This window comes from Hyposmocoma kahamanoa, unplaced genomic scaffold, assembly GCF_003589595.1.
Source record: "Hyposmocoma kahamanoa isolate Upper Pololo Valley unplaced genomic scaffold, ASM358959v1 99879, whole genome shotgun sequence".
Classification (NCBI taxonomy): domain Eukaryota; kingdom Metazoa; phylum Arthropoda; class Insecta; order Lepidoptera; family Cosmopterigidae; genus Hyposmocoma; species Hyposmocoma kahamanoa.
In genome coordinates this window covers 1,657,715-1,678,911 of record NW_020656077.1, presented here as the reverse complement: position 1 = coordinate 1,678,911, position 21,197 = coordinate 1,657,715, and the positions used below count along the sequence as shown (strand labels likewise).

General features: G+C 36.0%; 1 protein-coding gene across 5 annotated transcripts in view; it reads right to left on the bottom strand.

Moving 5' to 3' along the window:
• The window catches only part of LOC113239499 (LIM domain only protein 7), a 112,959-nt gene that overhangs the window by 15,904 nt on the left and 75,858 nt on the right, over positions 1-21,197 (bottom strand). For 4 of the 5 annotated variants that reach the window (XM_026476530.1, XM_026476531.1, XM_026476533.1 and 1 more), the window contains 3 exons: positions 17,946-18,085; positions 3,211-3,343; positions 1,213-2,862 (listed from right to left, as the gene is read on the bottom strand). In XM_026476530.1, the coding sequence (XP_026332315.1) occupies positions 1,213-2,862; positions 3,211-3,343; positions 17,946-18,085 (1,923 nt within the window). The remainder of the gene's footprint in view (positions 1-1,212; positions 2,863-3,210; positions 3,344-17,945; positions 18,086-21,197) is intronic. The other variant, XM_026476534.1, reaches the window with a different exon arrangement.

Here is a 21,197-nt window from a genome sequence, read left to right as displayed (position 1 = left end):
ATTCTAGATTCCATATTGTAAATATACACGGGGTATCATAACGATGGTATGAATTTGGTTATAATAGGTAAAATACGTATACAAAAAAACCCATACATAACATTGTAACATATATTTTGATATAATGATTTTACAAATATCACGTTTAAGGATAAATTAATCTAATGATGAATGCTAAGGAGTAGTATGGGGTATAATGGTATAATCTAACGTCTATTGCAGAAACTTGTAGTAATATCTAATTAGTTAGAAAGTATAATATAGTAATAGTAATATTTATACAATGAGGTCTCATATGGGTTGACACTACAATTAGCCCTGTATATGAAATATAACAAAATCGATGTGTGTGTATATATACTATAATAAACACGACTAGTGATAATATCTTCATAAGTATTGTATTGCGATCGCTTAGTGCTAGGATTACTGTTTAAATTTGATTAAATTTGGTTTAGCACACGTTTTTGTGGATATATACACTAGATGAACGGTTTTATAGATTTAAATGAAGCTAAAATGAATTTTACACATGTAGTAAGTACTTATATTAGTAATGACAATGATAATTAACATTCAAGGGTGAATAGACGCATGAGCAGATGCAACTGCATGGTACGTGTTTAGATTTCAGTAGGAAAACTGGTAATTAAAAGGTGAGATCAAGAGATCATATTTTTGCGAATTCCATGTCAAAATTTCTCATCCATCTTGCAATTACAGATAGCAATTTATGAGAAATTGAATGGATTGTATCTTAACAGGTTAAATCAATGTTTCCCGGTAGTGCACTTAGTCCAAATCTTTGGCACTTGTATTCGGTTTATCTACATGCTTTGGTCTGTTATTAATGAAAAGAATTGTTTTACGTCTGTTGGGTTCTACACGATGCCTTACTCTATTCTGCCAAAATGGATTAGTATCTTGAGAGCTACTTACCGGGGGGTCTACCTTGTTAGCTGCAATTTCAGTACTAAAATTGGTGTCTTGGTTTACCACCAAATTATTAGTCAAATTATGGTTGCTAGATGGGACATGGTTATGTAAATGGCGATTCTCTACAACTGGCCCTTTTAACGAGCAATTTACGGTACATGTCACATCAGCAACTTTATTAGTAGGCAAAGTATTATTTTCTGTAGATGTTTTTAGCGTTTTAATGGAGTTCTTTGGTGAAATGTTAGTAGTAGTAGTAATATTAGAAACAGTTACCATTGGCATGCTCTTGCAGTTAGTAGAAACATTAGTAGGATTAATATTGGTAGAATTAGGAGTGTTCCCAGCACCAGCGTTGATATTGTTGCAAATTTCATTTAAATTCACATGTATTGTCATCTTTCCTTCAAACACCACTGTGTCGCCTTCCGACGCAGTCGATACAGGTTCATTCAAACTTACACTAGAGTCTTGATTGTCCAAACTCTTAAGCGTGTCTTCGTCTTCTTTGTCCATTTGAATTTCTGTTATATCTTCAGTAACAGTTAGTTCCTCAGGTTGCGACACGGCTTGCAAATAATTACTGCCGCTATCAGTATTCTCAGTTTTACTGTCTTGTTCCTCTACTTCTTCAATAATGATATCTTGAACCTTAGGCATTGGTTCAGATATTATTTCAACTGGTTCTTCAGTCCTGGTGGGTTCGATGGATGTAACTCCATCCTCATTAGAAGACTCGTATTCGGAGATTTCTACCATGGGTTCTCCTAAAGGTGAAGCCACTTGGGTGAGGTCTGCAATGTCGTCTGCAGGGGCAGAGTCTCTGGCCGTATGAATGCCGCTGTCTTCAGTTTCGATATCACTTGAAATAGTATTATTTTGCAATTCCGCGCAATCAAAATCTTCCAAACTTTGAACCCTTTCAAAGGAATTGGGAGAGGTCTGTCCATTAATATCCAAACTATCAAGAGAACGACAGAAATTTTGCATCTGACTTTCAATGCCCGACAAGCTCGTCTTCAAAGAACCCTCATTTTCTTTAGATTCATTTAGTTTTGAATCATTTTTCTCGCACTTCGCGATTTCTTCTTCCACAGATATTTTTGGAATTTCCCTGTGCCTGGCTGCGTCGAGAGAAGAGAGTCGTTGTTTCAAGCTCATTGATACTTCTTTAACTTCTGTCTTAGTCAGTTTTATTTCTTCTTCGGAAGTTTGTGATTTGAGACTGGTGAGGCGGTCTTTTAGGGATTTCGTGTTACTTAGGTCTCCATTAGAAAGCCTTTTAACTTTTTCAGTTTCCGTAGATCCTGATTTAATTTTTTCGAGTGAAGATAGACGTTCTTTCAAAGGTTTTACCTCTGTAGGGAATTTTGTCAGGTCACTAGTAGATTTCTGAATTTGTGTTTCTTCCGTGAACTTTTCCAAAGATGACAACCTTTCTTTGATCGACTTTTTGTTTGCAATTTCAGGTTTTTTCGGTTTGTTTGTTTGGGACTCTTGTGAATTTTCTCTTTCGAATTGCTCCCTGCGCTTATGAATATCCACTTTGGGTAAGTCCTTTCTCGGATTATTATTTTTGGCGTCATTTGCTCTGTCATTCTGGAAAGACGAAACTTTTTCCTCGATTTTGTTGCTTACAGTAGTTCTGATTTTATTAAGATCTCCATTTATTTTGTCAGGTGATTTCTCTTTAAAATTGTTATTCACAACAGTCTTGACTATGTTACTGTTGGTCTGTGATATGATCCTGGATTTGTAACCCTCTATGGCGCCTTCGTATGTATACTCCTCAGGTTCGGGAGAGCTTATAGTCGTGGTCGTGCAAGTGTCGTATTCGTTGGCACTAGAGCCTAGTTTGCGGTTGGTGTCGCAATTTGATAGGATGTCGACGTCTGAATGATTTTTATCCAGGTCGATACCGTCGCTCTGAAAATAGAAAAAACATGAATAAATTATGTGAAAAGCCTGATCATAAAATTTGCTCATTTTACAGCACCATGAGTACAATCACACATGTCCAGTTTAAGGCTTTTCAACAGCCACTAGCGAGAATGAAGGGTAGATGTTTAGAAATAATAATAACAGGAATAGTGACAGAAGATCGCTTAGTGATGTAACGAAAATTCGCATAAGCTTTTGAGAACAATTACATTTACTAACTAAATACATTCGCATTAGCATTATATTCAGTTTCGAATGTAATGAAATCATTCGACCAGAAAAATAATCATGGTTTGGGTTGAATATGTGGTACACTTATTTGGGGATACCTACCGCCAGACTGTGCGTGTCGCAATCCTCACTGAGGCTACTCTTAGTGCTGGAGGTGCCAATACCCAAATCACTGAGATCGTGACCGTCATCTTCAGTGTACAGGGCCAGCGGGTTCCGCCTTCTACGGCCGGCTCTGGAACCAAAGAAACGGGGTTTGTATTATTTACGCTTTAATAAGCTATTTATTACGAATGCAATTTAGATTATGCCACATTCACAATTAGAGCGTTTTTTAAAACGAGCTTGAAACACATGTCGCTAACGACAGCGCTAACCGTTGCATAATTATCTAATTTGCTAGCTTAGCCGAACGATTCGTCACTATGTCGACGGAAGTTGATACAAATTGGTGGTATTTGAACAACACAACATTCAAAGTAAAGTGTTTACCTATGACACAGCCAGGATACATGGTTATACACTGAGTCCTTGCGACTATATAGCTACGTCACATCCTCCCGTCGTTACAATAAATGGGGTTATTTGTAGGTAGACATTTCTACTTATACGATCGTTTAGTACTTCGTGAAGACTGCATGTAACTGCTTAATTTTCACTTGTCAGTCGTCACACATCATAAACCCCCCAAGAGTTTTATTGTCTTGCTAACTATTTATCTGATAGAATTTGTGAATTTGAAATAAATTAAAAATTAAAAACATACTTTTTATTCTACTCAGTGCAGGACTTTTGAAATAAGAAAGTACAAATATGTAACAAGTAGTAAATTGAATAATAGCTTTTACATAAACAAAATGTCAAGCACGAAGTGCTGATGATGAATTATAATATAAAAAAGCAGAAAGAAAAGTGAAAACTGGTTAAAATCTCGCATATACAGAGACGGTTTGTCGCATGCGATAATACTTTCGCCGTAACACTTTTGGACATTTGAATAGAAAGTAGTGGGTTTCAAAATTACACCTGCACTATTCTGATTTACGATAGACGACGCCGATTACAAAACATACCGGTGTCACATTATGCCATATTGTGTAAACACGCCTTTTACTTATACCTACCGGTTTTTTAAAAGATGTTTTGTGTTTTGATGTTAGATGCTTACCAAAACTTTATCGATTCATTTTTTATCATTGGGAGTTAGAAAATTTTAAATATTTCTTTACGTATACTTTCTTTAATGTTTAATATTAACTAATAAGCAGATATTTAAAAAAAACCTAATGCCAATGCTATATTTCAACGACCAAACATATACATAAAAGAGCCAAAGAACTTAGTGCTTAAAATAACCCAAAGATTAAACACAATTTCGTGTCCCAACGGATTGTTTTGACTAGATGAATATTTTTCATATTATGTATTAAAAAATTTAAATAGGATTGTTTTGTTGTGTTGTTGTTTTCAAAGGAGTTTTCTTTTCTGTTGTACTTCTACGTTGAATAGTTCGACAAAGTTGTTTCTTACTACGTTCCTGTGTTGTAAGAAAAGTGAATTTGTTGCTATGTAAGGTGTTATTAAAAACTCAAATTGTGTAGGCGAGCTTCAAAAACGGTCTTGGCGGTGTCTTCATCAATTCCATTTAAAGACAATGGTAGGTCTCTAACATTTTCTAAATTGACACGAGAATGCGTTAGCTAGATCGCACAGCAAAACGCCGAACACATTTTTGGAATGTTACTAGAATATAAAATAAAAACACACCTCACACAATTTGGCCTTTTCGATTATATTATATTACCAATTCACTTACAATCGCTTTGCATTACGAAATCAGCATTGTTTCAAATTAATGTGATTTTTCTACCCTTAAATATTAGTAGGTATGTTTATATAACATACAAATAGATATGTTTTGTTACAACTATGGAAACAGAGAATAGTTCACAGGAATCAAATACTGGGCATCACGCTCTTTCGTGCTTTGTATATCACGAATCAATTTACCTCCAGGGTATTTTTGTTCGTAGTGTAAGGATAAGGAATCCAGTAAAAGATTTTACAGATGATTCGCAACGGAATGAGCGAGTAAATTGGCGATGCCTTTGGCATTATTCAAAAGGATCGCTGTAGAAAATTATCTATAGTTGCTTTTATTATTCAATAACACAAATAGCTTTAACTACTTTGATAACAGAGACTATCTATTTAAATTTATGAAACTAAAATGTAAATAAAATTCATGTAAGCATTTTAATACTAAATAGCTCCCCACATAACAAAGCATGTGACGTGATAATGTTTAGATGCACGAACTTGAAGTAAACGCAAACGGCTTCGTGTATTTTGGCACGAAATGCCTCTCAAACACATTCTTTACATTCATTGTATTCAGTGCAAGTAATGAGAGGCTTCGCACCTATGTAATAAATAATTCTCTCGTGATGATGGCAAGTAATATAATATAATGTGTCACACTTGTGAGAACACTGTAGAATGTTTTTAGTAGTTCAAGATGTGTGCTCAACGTGAGCACCAATTTGCGAATCTGCTATGTTTAACCTGCTTAAGTTTAAGAATTAAGGCAGAGTTACAGTGCGAACAGCGAGAAACATGATTACTATCCAGTGGTACAATCGTGATTACGTTGCAATTTGTTTGCGGTGTGAATATTTTAAGATACTCAGGGAAAATTAATACGAAAAGATTTTTTTTAAATTCAACACGTGTCGCATTCTTTGGCATTAAATTTTCTAATATACCCACCTACTATACCTATGTACTTATCTAAGTTCTTAATAGACTATACGCAATAGGTACATAGGCAATAAGTACAATTCGCAAAAGCGTAGTCGTGATAAAACAGTTTTATTCGCATTGGCACATATTCATATCGTTACATCACTAATATAAAGAGTTTTGTTACAGCTAATTCTAATAAAAAATAATAAGTTTAGTTATATCAATCTCAAATGGGTTTGAGACAATATTCATTTGTTACAATTGACTTGTACATTCAAAAACGTTTCTATAATTCTTGACAAAGGCAGGTACGAATTACATGCTACATTACTACAACAAAACAATGTAGATTGATTTCATACAACCACTCTCAATAGGGAAACAATACCCAGCGAGCAGTACCAAATACGAGTGCTTACATACAATAATATACAACTTTGCGTTATACAACTAAAAACATCGACACAGCATAATATATGCTGATATTTCTATTTTATTTAAATACAGTATGATAAATATGACACGATTTTGACCAAAGATAAATGAAAACCGCAACGATTCTCCAGGAAACATTTGTAATTTTTTTTTGGTTGCGTGTTTAAAAGCGCCTTAACCACACGAGGTGTAAGCTAGTGTTGTTAAAAAAAAAACGTTTTTTTTTTCTGAGGTGAAAAAAAACGACGAAAAAAAAACATGAAAAGAAACAGTTTTTATTCTGGAGTACGTTATTTTTCTAAAAACATGAAAATAAAAACATGAGAATGTGACAACTGTATTTTTTTACTACATTCCTCTTTCGTTGTTGATATTATTCTTCATAGACAAATTATTCAAAATAAATGGGCAACACTCATAGTCTTGTCAATTTGTGGCTAATTCCCTAAATTGCGGGGAATTTCAACTACATTTGTACATTTTGTGGGATTGACACTATGTGGGGAAAATGCGGGGATTCTAACATTTTACCTTTTTTAAATCTATCGATTGCTGTTGCATCGCTACTTTGATGATTATTGATAAAAACACTACTTAATTATTTATCTAAGAGCGATGTCAACATTTTGTTTCCACATCGCACATATCCCTTATATAGCAACATTTACATAGAATTATTAGCAAGCCGCTTATATAAAATTATTCGGTAGGACTTGAATGAATGAAACGAAGACAGACAGAAAATTTTAATGACATGAACATGTTATATATTTATATTCACATATATATATTCTTAAAATAAAAGTTAGTGTCTTATTTTATTTCAGTTATTCCATTTTACTTTTCTAAAAAAAACCAGGGCGCTGTGTTTTTTCTTGTTTTTTTTTTAATGTAAAAATAATTTGGTTTTTTTTTCAAGTTTCAACACGATGTGAGACCATATCATATAGAAATAACGAGTGAAACACAGGCTTTCAAACCACTCCCGATGTGGCTAGACTCTAATTGGAAAACTGCTTTGAAACTGGCTATGCAGGAAGCTATGGGAAGACACCCAGGTTTTTTGTATACGTGGGAGCGACGACTCTTCGTTCGCACTACGTGCGTACCGTGTGCGGAGTCGGCGACCGGATATATTATAAAACACCACAGTGGAATGTTGGAAAATGACCTACAGATAACCTACTATACATAATGACATGTTGATCGAATCTTCACGCAAATGCCTGCAACTAGTTTGTTGTATAACGTTTATAATATTCGATTTTCTTTTATCTCTAGACACGTTGGTATAACAAGGAATCTACTTAGTAATAGAAGTTGATAATTCTCTTATTTACGTTTCTAACAAGATTATTTAAATAATTGCACTTTCGAATGATATCTGCAATGTCGTAGTCTTGTCTGCTTGTCGACTGCACTGATAACATAAACGGAGTCTGACTCGATTTCAATTCTAACAAAACGCTAGTAAAATCAAAGAGCATATAATTGATGTATATTTTTCGGAACTCTTTTAGATCATAGAATACGACACGATGATATTCACGTCTTAAAATCTGTACAACCTTTGCTTTGGAATACTCGTAAATTGAAGCATATTTAGTATATCATATCCTTTATTTAATCATATGTAATGATATTATGTCGTGTTAATAAATTAAGTTTCTGTATTTTCGTAAAAAACGTGGTCTGAGATGCAAACGAGTTGCATGGACAGCAGTTGGCAACTATCTCATAGAGGAGACAGGTTGTAACGCGATATACCAACCATTATTACTGCATCCCACTTGACACAGGCACCTACTTTGATTCTGCAATAATTGGAAATCTTATCTCGGCTAGTTCCTTAACATTTTCACAAATTCATTACGTAATAACCTAACCTCCGGTTACAAAAACCGACCTCAAAAGTCATTCATCCCCTAGTTTGTTACCCTTAGAGGTGGAATATTTTCTTGAAATTTAAATGGGACCACATCTGAGGTACCTTCTTTCCAACAAAAAAAGAAATCATCAAAATTGGTTTATAAATGGCGGAGTTATTGCGTAACATACATACAAAAAAAAAACATACAGGCGAATTGAGAACCTCCTCCTTTTTTTGAAGACGGTTAAATATACTTAAATTAATAAAACAAACGACAAGAATGTTGAAAAGGCAGAGTGGGTGTTTTTATCTTTACGGTAAACGCTATCACAAAACCATTATTTAGCATACTTGAATAAATAGCATAAGTTTGTTTACGAATACGTATATTGTTAAGTTACGACCTTATGTCTCGTAATTTTTCATCATTCTAAAACAAAAGTGATGTCAAATGTTGGGTATGAAGAAACAGCCTCCTACGCTGCACATGCTCTGAGCGTTACAACAAAAGGGGATCATTCGTCAAACCCACGCGGATGGAGTATACAACAGATAAGGATTAACATTTCGTGGTCGGTTATAGCTTGTACAAGAAAGAGTTAAATTTCATGTGGTTCCATGCTAATAACGTGACGCCAAACGATGTGGGACCACACCTTTCGACGAGGCAACAAATACTGTGAGTTTTAATCTAGCCTGGATGAAATGTGGAAGAAACCATTATGTCAACCACCCCAATATCTGTAGGTAGCTCCCATTTCATTCGATTCTTAGTGATAATCAATGTATACAAATCCGTCAGAAAAGCGTGACTACAGACTGCTAACTAATTCAATCATTGTCCTGGGAACAGTTGCACAGATTGGAAATAAATAATAGCCGTTCAGTGGTATCTATGTTGAAGTAACTGCTAGATTCATCAATCAAGCGCTGCATAAATGCTTTGCGCCTACGCCCACGAGATCCGAAATCAGTCACTACTTATGGGACGTGAAGGTCTACAACTAATTTCAATGTACACACTTTAACACAATATGAAACTGCGTTTATGATTACTCTCCGCCATATTTGTGACGATTCTGACCTCCTTCATAGTCATCTTCTTTATATCATCCTCTTTTCTGGTTCCTGTCCGTTTATATTTATAATTCTGAATCGTCCTCCAATTTCCTTTTCTTTCACTATTATTATGTTTGTTCGATTCGTTGTTACTCTCATCAAAATTATTGAAGCGAGAGGTTGTGCCATTTCTCTGGTAAATTATAATTATATTGTTTGAATGTCTATTTGCACTTATAACAAAAACATAAGTTAAATTGTTTGTGCACATCCATTTTTGCAGAGACGTTCAGAATGTCAATTCAAAACTACCAATCAACACTATGTACATTTCAAATAGTTCCTGATATTTCAAAAAGTGATAAGCATCTACAAGGACATCTTCAGGAACTTTCGGCTACGGAAAAAAAGTATTTTTTTATGAAACTCAATTCGGTATTGCGTAAAACATAAATGGACTGTCTTGTACAAGTAGGCTGTTCGGAAACAGTAATATTCTTATCGAGTTCTTAGGTTTACGCGATTGTTACACATAGGAAATGAAACTATTTTTCCGGATTTAAATCGCGTAATTTGTTTTTTCAAACAAACCGACGTTTCGGGCCCTTTACAGGTTCCATGGTCACGGTTGACTGAACCACGCTTGGGTATATACGCGAAAAACATACGCGACCAACAAATATACGCGATTTAAATCCGGAAAAATAGTTTCATTTGCTATAGTAATATTCTTTTGTTGAAAAATGAATTTGTGTGAGTATTATTACTACATTTAACTGTCAATCTACCAATCAATCCTGGCCGGGAAAAGGATGTAATAACGAGCAGCAGTAATTTTATGTGATGTTTTCACATCATCTCAGCGGGAAGTTCTTCTGACATTGATTATTACCTAATCAACTTTAAATGTTTCTTTTACCTTCTATAAGAATAAATTTTATTTCATTAAGGCACCTGTCAAGTATGTGGTAGTGGATATACACTCCCGGACACATATTTCGAGCCACCTTGCATTTTTAGTATTAAATGCCCTAAGCTTAAAAAATATGTTTGATTGATCAAAAAGTATTAATGCAATTTTGAAGTTGGTTTACTAAACGTCATTTTCGTATGTTCTTGTTGAAAATTTGATTTTGTGAAACCAGGGAAAAACGAGTTTAAGTGTCACAAGTCTTAAATTCATCTTTGTCAAATGAAACTCTAGTAAAGAAATTTTAAAGAAAACAGTGGCTTATCGAAAAAAATTGTCTATTCAGTAACTTGTATTGCCTCCAAGAGCGTTGACAACGGGCGCCGTGCGATTTGGCATAGAATTTATTAACGTCAATATGAAGTGCTGTGAAATGTTCTCCCATTCTTCCTCAATGGCAACTTTCAACTCCGGTAAGGTTTGCGGGGCTGGGTGGTGAGCTCGAACATTCTATTGGGTTCATATCCGGACTTCGTGCTGGCCAATGCATGGTAGTAATACCGACGTCATGAAGGTATTCCGTGACGAGTCTCGCAGTATGCGCTCTTGCGTTGTCATGCATGAGAATAAAATCTCGGCCTACAAAGCCAGCATATGGCATTACATGAATTTCGAGGCACTGGCGAATGTATTTGTCGGCATTTAACGGTGGCAGCCGCGGCCCCGTCACAACTTCTAGTGCAGTTTTGCCTTCGGTGGACATTCCTCCCCAGACTGTCCATGAAACCCCGCCACAGCTCACTTTCTCTTCAATGCAACATTGCACGAAACGCTCTCCTTGTCTTCGGTAGACCTTGTTGCTTCCATCATTACCATAGACCGTAATCTTATTTCATCAGTGAAGAGTACCTGGCTCCACTGACGTGGAGTCCAATGCAAATGTTCTCGTGCAAATTGGAGTCGCGCCATTGGATGAGCTCGTGTCAATTTGGGCCCGTTCGCTGGCTTATGTGGAGTAAGACCACGTTCCTTAAGTCTCCGTCTCACAGGTCTAGCGCTAACAGCCACTCTATGAAAGTCTCGAAGCTGTTCTTGGATCTGCACTGAAGTCAGTTGACGATTTTGTGAGCTCATCGTGAAGATAAATCGATCTTGCCTTTCCGTTGTCACTCGAAATCGTGGTCTTCCTTGACGGCGAACATAGCCGCCAGTCTCTAAGTACCGGTGGTTATAACCTTTCAACAGCGGAACGACTGAAATGCAGTTGTGTACTTACATTACGCTGACTAAGTCCAGACTGCAAAAGTGCCACAGCTTGTGTGATACTTCAGGCACAGTGTTCATAATTCCTTCGAGAAATTTGGTTAAATTGAGAGGAAAAACAATGTAATACTCCTTTATTGTTAAATAAAACAATTAAATAAAAAAAATATTGAAATTATTTCGTTTTGACTTGCACCTTACGCTCCCTTATAAAACAATGACGAATCACAACTTTTCTCCGTTTTTCAAATTCGTAAATTCAAATTTGGAACAATGACACACCATAATAACGGGGGAACCTGCCAGCATTAAAACTGCATAAAAACTTTTTCTTTAATAAAACAATATTTTTATATTCTAGGTCTTTCAAAATAAAAATTTAAGGTGGCTCGAAAGTTGTGTCCGGGAGTGTATATCTATTTAGAAAATTCTTTGTTTTGTAATGAGCTGCGAACATTGAAGTGGTCTTTGTCTTGGTAAGAATCCGAGCAAACTTATTATTAACCGCAGCATAAAGCCGTTCCTCATACTGTATGGACTACGTGGTCTATGATCTCAATGACTAGTCTGAATTGTGGTCGACAAATACGGAATTAATTACCCGCTGGTTCATGTAGCAAGCAAAAGGCTTGAAATGGAAAATAGACAAAAAAGGCGATTTATTTAGGACTTTCTTCGTTCAAATTTAAGTGGCGTAGAATTTATAATTTTACCGAACGAATAAAAAAATAAGCAATTAGGCACCTAAGTGGAAGCAGAATCAAAACTTGGGAGATAAACGCTTCCGCTTTCATCTTGAGCAAAGTCACAAGTTCGCCTAATATAGACTAGCCATGCCCGTATACGGCTGACAATCATAATGCCATGATAGCATACATCAGTAGCAATGTTGCTACGCTTTATGGCAAAGGTATAAGAAATAACAATGTTACGTAGTCAGTTAACAGTACATGTAAGAACAGACTGTGTGCGATAGATACGACTTACATAAAGAACATAGTCGTAGTCGTGACAGCGATAGAAAAGGCCATCGCCAAGAAATTTAAAGCTGTAGAAAAATATGTCATTTGGAACATTTTTAGATGGAAACGACACAGTAGGGAAACCAGGGGTAATGCTCTCGAGAAAGTGGCGTGTCCTATGTTATCAGGCATCACAATTACAGCGCGCACACCCCCGGAGCGCGGCACGTAATGATAGTGTTTGTTTAGAAAGTGATCTCGCGACGTTTGAGATGGAATTTTTGCAGGTAATAAATTTATTCCGTCTGATATATAATATGTAGTAGTCATTCACAGTCAGTCACAAGACTAGGGAAAATGCCAACATAATTCTGCTCGTTCTACCGAATTGCAAACCGTTGCTATGTTTCACCTATATACTGGTGGTCAACATTATGAAACTACATTCCACGCACTATGATAAGGCAATGTTGACCGTTTCAAATGAGTGAATGGTTATTACTCTTATCGTCCATTTAGACGGGAAATAAAACCGTTGGAAACTTGACACCCATCCAGGCAGAACTGTCAAGTTTTATTCTAACTGAATATTGATTACGGAAATGGTAGAGGGAAATCTAGTATCTAATCCGCAGAAATCAGCGTGCAACAGGGGATATGACGGCAGTAAGTACTTCGCATGCCATTTCTTCAGCCTGCTTGCTCAGACGACGTCTAGAGATTAGAGACTTGATGTGCAAATCACGTACATCCTTTCTTTCCTCTCAGGGTTCTCCTGGGCAAATCGTGGTACTTTTATTTTGAAACAAGTGCAGTTTAACAGATCACAGAAGAGACAGACAGACAGGCAGATGGTCGAACATTACCTCGTGCCGCACTGGTAATTGTAGCCGATTGTGAGCCAGCTTTCTAGAAGTGAAACAATCATCCGATTGTCTGTTTGGATAGAAAAAGTTTTGACTTGTACATTTAGCGACGTTTTACAGCAGCTTTTTGACTGTAAGGATACGTTAATCGCCCTAATATTTAAAACATAATATTTTGAATTTATAAAGATCAGTGTAAGATTTTTTAAATGTTGCTATAAAAATCTTCAGGAAGATCCTACGCGACGAAATTAATTAATTATATTTGAAATTAGATAACTAAACATTTTATATAAAGTTTCAGCGATCTTGTACGTTAGTATTTTAATGGTGGAGCAATATTTTGCATTGTCTTTAGAAATAAGTAATTAATGGAAACTAATCGAAAAAGTTTCGATTTCGAGCACATTAACCCGATGAAATTATTGTTAAGTAAACTAATTTAATCCAATTATAAGTTATGTAAACTGCAACAATTTGCAAATTACAATTACAAATATAACCAGTTGCAAAACTGTCATCCTGAACAGATATTACAGATTTAGAACGGTAAATCTGCGCTGCCTTTCACAAATAATTCTTTATTATTACTACCATGTCAACGCTCTTACTGCGCTAATATAAAGATCAACCGTCAGTTGTTGAATAGTCTAGTTTTGTAATGAGATCAGATTTTAGAATTTAGCCGAGCGGGGACGTGATTAGATTAGATGTCTATTTATTGAAATATCACGATAAACTAATCTGTGTCATCACATCATATCGTAGTAGCGAACTATTTCGCAATGAAGATTTGTGTTGTAACTTTGTATTTTAGAAATGAAGTACTAAAATCTGTGAAGATCTTTCTTGAAACTTGCCATTGGTGTAGAGCAGGGTTACTCTAGTTTTCCTAAGGAACTCTTAAGTACATAATAAATCGAACGACGAGAGTAGTAGTCAACACTACGCAATAGATATTACATATAAAATTACATAATTTTAGTAAGCAATACGAGACAAATGAAACGATATCTCAGTCGCGACCCCATTGCGGCTGACAGACGAGATGAACGAGTAACGGTAGATCGACAAGCACTAGTATCGACTCTCAGAAAAGAATAAAGACACTTAACACCCAACAATTTGATGTCGACGAGGACATTTATGTGGTTTTCGGCGTGATACTGAATTAAAGGATAATTTGTTGAGCGTCACTTAATCACCGTGCGGTCTAACAATAACGAATCTTCTTAACAATATCATATTCGTCAAAACTTGTTTCTAATAAAAAGAAACTAAGGAACGGCTTGAACTTCTCTTCCATATAAGCAATTATGAAAGATATTTTAAATTGATAAAAACAAAAACTGACGGAGTGAAAGTTCACTTACACTAAAAAATAAATTAACCCATTACTTTAAAAATGTTATTAAGTTTTTTGGTAACAATCCAGTTCGGAGTAAAAAGGTCGATTTCAAGCGAATTTGTTATAGTTGCGAGTACAACTCGCAGCTATTATAAATTGCTGGCTTAGCTTGATCTGTTGTGTTGATGCAAAATATTGCAGGATTAGGAGTCCATATAAGGCTGTTAAATTATATCACCTTGTGGGTTTTGGGCAATGGAGTGGGTGATCGAACGTCATGAAAAGCAAAATCAAAGTGTGTGTATAATACCTAGCGCGAATCAGCAAAAACATTTTAAAAAACGTTTACTATTAAGCAAAGTAACTACCTACGATTCTTCAAGTATTTGCGTATTACCTTGGATCGAAAATACGCGCCTATTGTGCAATGGCAAATTATCTCAGCTCTTAAAATGACAAGGTATTATCGCTTTTCATGTCAAATGATATGCCATTGTACGAGAAACGTGGGCATTGTAAGAAATTAAAGTTGATTTGAGGATCAGTTGTTACGCTGTGGGCTGCACTGAATGCAAATTGTACCACCTGTCACGTCGCTCATTTGATCATTTCATTATAGATTGCACAGTAAAGCAATTTCTTTTTTCAATGTTAGTAAAATAAAGGAAATCTGCTGAACAATTTCTCACTGGAAATGCTGAGTTTGTTGGAAGTTTTGAAAACGAATACAGGATGTTTATAAGGCGTTGCAGCGAATGCGTTACATTGTTCGTATATTCGTAAAACGGTCGGAATTAGATTAGCGAACGAACGGAAGTGACGTGTATTATTCGGTTCGCATTTGTTTCATGTTTACCTGAATTTTGTATGAGGTGATAAAGTGTTATATGACTAATAAATTTTAGTGATTATGACTTTGATAAATAACAGACAACTTATATTGTGTATAGGTATTTTTAATCTGATGAGAGTTGTTGAAAGATACGCTATCAAGTATAAAAAGTGTACTTAAGCTAGGAACCACATTTCACGTACTTGCTTTTGCTCTCGGTGCTAATAATTGCAAAGTGTATGTAAGCATAAATTAAACTCATAATTGCTGAAGAATGCAAACAAAAGAGTAAGGTTTTTATTAATAAATCAACCGGCACTTTCACTGCGACAACTACATCTGTCTCAACCTCGAATAGTCGTGACAACTATGTTACGGACTGTCATCAAGTGTGCAGCTTTTATCTGACAGTTTAAGATACCTAAAGTCAGATAAGTGTCTCCGTATCAGGGCCATCCGTATACCATCTGTGTTCTCGAGAAAGAGGAACGCATTAAATGGTTTTTCACAGATGACAATGTGAAATCTGGGCCCACCACTAGGGCAACTGTTGTGCAGTGAGAGTAACGTAAATACGTAATGTTTTCTGTTTCAAGAACCCGCAAACCTTACAAACTTTCTATAATAGTTCGCAAACAACATCTTTTACAAGTATTTTCATAAGCAAGCGGACATCCGAAACAATATTATACTTTACAGAGAGATTGTTTTATTTGTAAAGATTACAAAATAGATCTCTGTTATGTAAAAAATAATTGAATCTTGTCATAACACCTTACCGACGTAACAAAGTTCTGTTACAAAAGTAATAGAACAAAATATACTTGTATAATTCTATTATTTCTTGTAACAGGAGCAGAATAGTAAGTCTTAGCTAGCGGCGTAGGTTGAGGCTTATAATAAGAGGTAAAATGCCTCATTAACGCGAATAAATGAGGTGTCTAAGAGAGTAAAGCTGCTATTGCCAAAGATGTTCCTGTGCTTGCGCAGGCGACGGGCGCTTGTAACTCGATCGCTCTGTGCCAGCGCACGCCGAGCGTAACCAACGTGTAATCCACACCGAAGGGGCGCGTACATCTGACGAAAGCCGATTTCCTTCCAGAGGAAATTAGACCTAAACCTTTCGTTTTTAAATGAACTGCATGTAGAGATTTTAAAAGAGTTGTTTTTTCAAGCATCGGAATCTATTATATTGTATTTTGTTCTATATTTTTGAAGAGTAGCAATTACGCAAATAATTAGGCAATTCTTTTACTATGTTAGTGTATTCAGATTAAAAGTTTTTAATTGTAAGAAACAATGTAACTATTTTGTATTGATTTTGCACCTTTTATTTTCAATCATTACGGGATTTTCGAGTTAGGTATATTTACACTATGTTCCTCACTTGAAGGTTAGGTAAATTACCTAACTTATTTCGATCTTTGCTCATAAAATTTAGTATTTATTATTGAATTGTACGCGTTATTGCATCTGTATGTGTTCAGGGAAGTATTTAATTAAATAAATCACCTCTGCAATAGCAACCAATGCAACGAACGTAGAGTCAATGACTTAGATATTATATTACCAGAAGCGTTGCCCATCGTTGAGTTAGTAGATTCCAAGCACGGGTGCATTCGCAGCCTCGATGGTTGCACCCACATCATCATATGCACTTTACCTAATAACCAGCTTCTTTATTGAAGGCTACATAACAGAAACGCTAATTCATTCAACGCCAGGCTCACACTTCCTAGAGATTAGCAAGCTCAACACTATAGTCTGGTTTGTGCCTTTCAATGTTCGCTTTACTGACGAATAAGAAACTGAAAGCAGCAAGAAATGTAACGAGGTACCTAAAATAACGCAATCAAAATAATCCATTGCTGATTCGAACAAATAAAGCTAGAAACATTCGAATACAACTATTGTAGTTTAATAATGACCACGTATTGGCAAAATAATAAGGTTGATTACGCGTACCGTATTGCATTATAATTGATCAGTAACGCCATATTGAGAAACACCTTGATCGTGTGGCTGGGCCCGAATAATGTCTTTGTTATTTCATTTATATGCAAACATAATATTAAAAGAATTAAAAAATATTGTGTAATATATGTGTTCTTATCTCCTCACATTAGTAGAGCGCAACATCATGATTTTTGTTGTTTTGAGAATTTATTGCGCGATATTGAGTTAGTATCCCACGCCTTTGTTTGTTCCGAGTTTTATTTTCCATTGTCATTGTTATTCAAGTCGATCCTCGACTATGCATACGTTTCGATTCGATCGCGAAGATTGACGCGCAGCATATTCAAGTTCAGACTCGGCACAAGAGCGGAGAGGTGGGGAGGGTAGGGCAGGGGGAAGGTACGAGTTTATAGCGGTCACGACCTTTGCACATGAGTGAAATTGTAGCTGGATTCCCCAGATTCATGTGTAGTTGTCTGATTGTGCGGCCCTGCGATCAACTGGTCAGATATTAGCGATATTATGGAGAATTTTTAGCCAGGTGTCACATCTGCGGTCTGGTGCCGATACTGACGAAATTGTCGTACTCACCTCTCCTCAAGCATTTCGTTGAAGGTCTTGGACTTCGTACGCGGTTGGCCAGTCTCGTGCTCCATGCGGCGCACCTCCACACACCGCTCTATTATGTGCTCCACCCTCTTTCGTCGCGAAGATTTCCAATTGTCCAGATTCTAAAAGAATAAAAAAACACTAATATACGGTTTCTAGAAAAATACTCGTACGAATATAACACGATCAATGTTACTACTATATGTAAATAAATTATATTTCTGTTTGCAATTGTGATAAAAACAAGATCATTGCGGGTACTCGAAAATATAAAGTCAGTCCATGACCTTATAACATGATAAGCTGCAATGAATGCAACATAGGTATGCTGCACCATTTACCGGACCACGATCAAAAGGCACAAGGACATCATTATAATACACTCGCTGTACATAATTGCATTTTGATGTAATTTAGACCTAGGCTAGGGCCTTGTAGCCCTGTTATTGTTAATATATAATGTTAGGGAGCAAAATAGCATTTACGTCGACGATGGTGCATTGGATTCATAACGGATCGAAGGATTTTCGATTACAGTCCTATAATAGAGTCCTAAGCGTAGCGTCGGGAACACTCTACTTTTCTTTCCCTCCACGAATAAAATAAATAGAAAACGCTGGAAGTAAAATACGTTCTTCTGAGTAGCTTAAAAGCAAGATCATCAATGTTTACAGTCTCAATATAAAACAACACAAAACAATATGACTTTCTTAAATACTTGTACTTAGGGCCATCATTGACCAATTGGACACTCTGGGCACTTTAGGATAATGGGGGCCATAATGCCTATACATTTATAATTAGTAGCTAATTATCGTTGGATTTTCGTCAAATAAATATATTCATCGGTAATATGACGACCTCAGTGGGTACGCGGCTTGCACACCGGTTTTCATGGTGTAGCCATCTCAGAGATCCCGGGTTCCATCCCCGGCCGGGTCAATGTAGAAAAACTGAATTTTCTATATTGTCTCGGGTCTGGGTGTTTGTGGTACTGGGTGGTCGTTGGTTCTTATTTCCATAACACAAGTGCTTTAGTCACTTGCTTTGGGATCGGAGCAATATTTGTGATGTTGTCTAATATTTATTTATTTATTTGTATGAATTATTGGTTGGTGATCTGGCAGGAATCGGATCAGGGGGCCCTTCGGAATTGCCCTAAGGGTCGTATTCTAGAACTCTACTCAATGCTCAAGTCAGGATTTGAGTAAGGTTTAAAGCACTCGAAATCATACTCAAGTACCTGCCATTAGGGTCGTATTTCCAGTGCTTGTGTTTCCATTGCAATCCTGACTTGAGCATTGAGTACAGTTCTAGAATACGACCCTAAGTGTCGGATGTAAAAGTTCTTAAAAAGGTTGTACTTGACTTAGTCGACAATCATAAAATTACTCAGCTGCGAGTATTGTAAAGCACAGAACTGAAATTATATTGAGAGACCGGCATTGCACAAGCTCATCTAGGACCGATTTGAACAAAGTGATTAATTAGTTGCTCAAAATATGAAAATTATGTTACTAAATTATAAATTTCATTAATATTAAACAGAGGCCTAAATGCTTATCTTCCATAATAAGGTTATCGAAATCACTACACTGATAGAAAAATAAAGTTATTTATTGTCTAGTACCATATTTGCAAGTCAAGTTGCGATTTCGGCCTTACAACAGTGGATTGTACAATCGTTTATTTTTCTTCCTCAATGCTATTACTTACGATTTGCGTCGTGCTAATTTACACGAGAAAACTTTACGCGGTTGGGCAGAGAAAGAATTTGCAAAATGTTACCCTGTCAAGTAGAGCTACTGTTTAAATAAAGTTTTTCTTTTGTTTGCATTGGAGTAGACTCGCAGATTGTATGCGAAATACATTGCGTGTTGTCGGTGCGGCTGTTTTTTTCTCAATTTCGCTTCACGATGTTGCGACTAGACTTAAACGCAGCAAACTTGTGTGGTGTAAGTCATGAGGAACAAATAACAAAAAAGAGCTATCTTGCTAGGAATTTGAAACAATTTAAATAATAGGGTTTCAATTTCAGGGATTTGCGTATTGATACGAAGAGTATTATGGGTTTAGTAAAACCATTTTATTGCAAACTGCTTACCTCACATATTCTAATTTGTTCCTACATCCTTAAGGATTCTCGCTTTTACGCGGAAGCTTGTACCATGCGATAACATCTAGAACCATCTGATCTAGTCTTACACTTGACTGTTCTCGTACTTGCTGTTTTAACAAACACCGCGATTACTCAACTGTTGTTTTATTTCAAGCCGCTTAGAAGATGGTAATCTAGGTAATATAGGATAGGTACTAATGTTAAGGTATATCCTGTTCTACCGCACATTCTACCAGTGATTTGTTTTTAAGCTCCTATTTCATTTCATACAAGAAGATATTGTCTATTTAGTATTTTGCGTCGTGCCTATAAAAAACCTCAATTTAAGAAAATTTTATTAAATATCCTTAATTTCCTACGGTCTATACATGGTTATAATTTTTTTTTAAAGTATTAACTATAGTTTGTGCCATTTCGCATGTCAATAGCCGTCATTGACACGAATACGGTTTACGCTTTCACACTACGAGATAAGATATACTTTCCAGGGTGACACATTTCCAGGAATTTCAGTAAATTATATAATTATGGTGTACGAATTATCGCTATGTTGAACTATTTGAGCAATTGGATGCTTTGCGGCAAGTGGTTCTAAGAATTGTGATTAAAAACGAAAACAATGGCAAAAAGCAAGCCATCAGCAGAGCGAGCGGAAACTTGCAGCATTCCCCAGGCTTCTGAACGACACAAACGCGCCCGCCACGTATATCCGCTGCTGTTGAAGGCTTCCGTCGGGAATATCAAGGAGATATACTGTCATATATAAACGACCTTTGTTTTGTATCTCTGGTATTTGAATCATGTACACCCCAATTACAGTTTAAGATTTTTTTGTCACCTTTACTGCATCACAGATGATCCTTTACATTAACATACTAGTTACTTATAAGGAATTACACCACCATCATAAAAATACAGAATGTTTTTTTTCACATCTGCTCGGTTCGATTCCCAGATTAGGTAAGCAAGTTTTAAAAGTATTTAAATGCAGTATTACTTACTTTTAAAAATAAAATAATTGCGCGAAGAAAAATATCCCATCCACAATATTTAAAGTACTATTCCTACGTACGCAAAATATTATAGGGTATGATAAAGCGTTCATGTTCATTGGT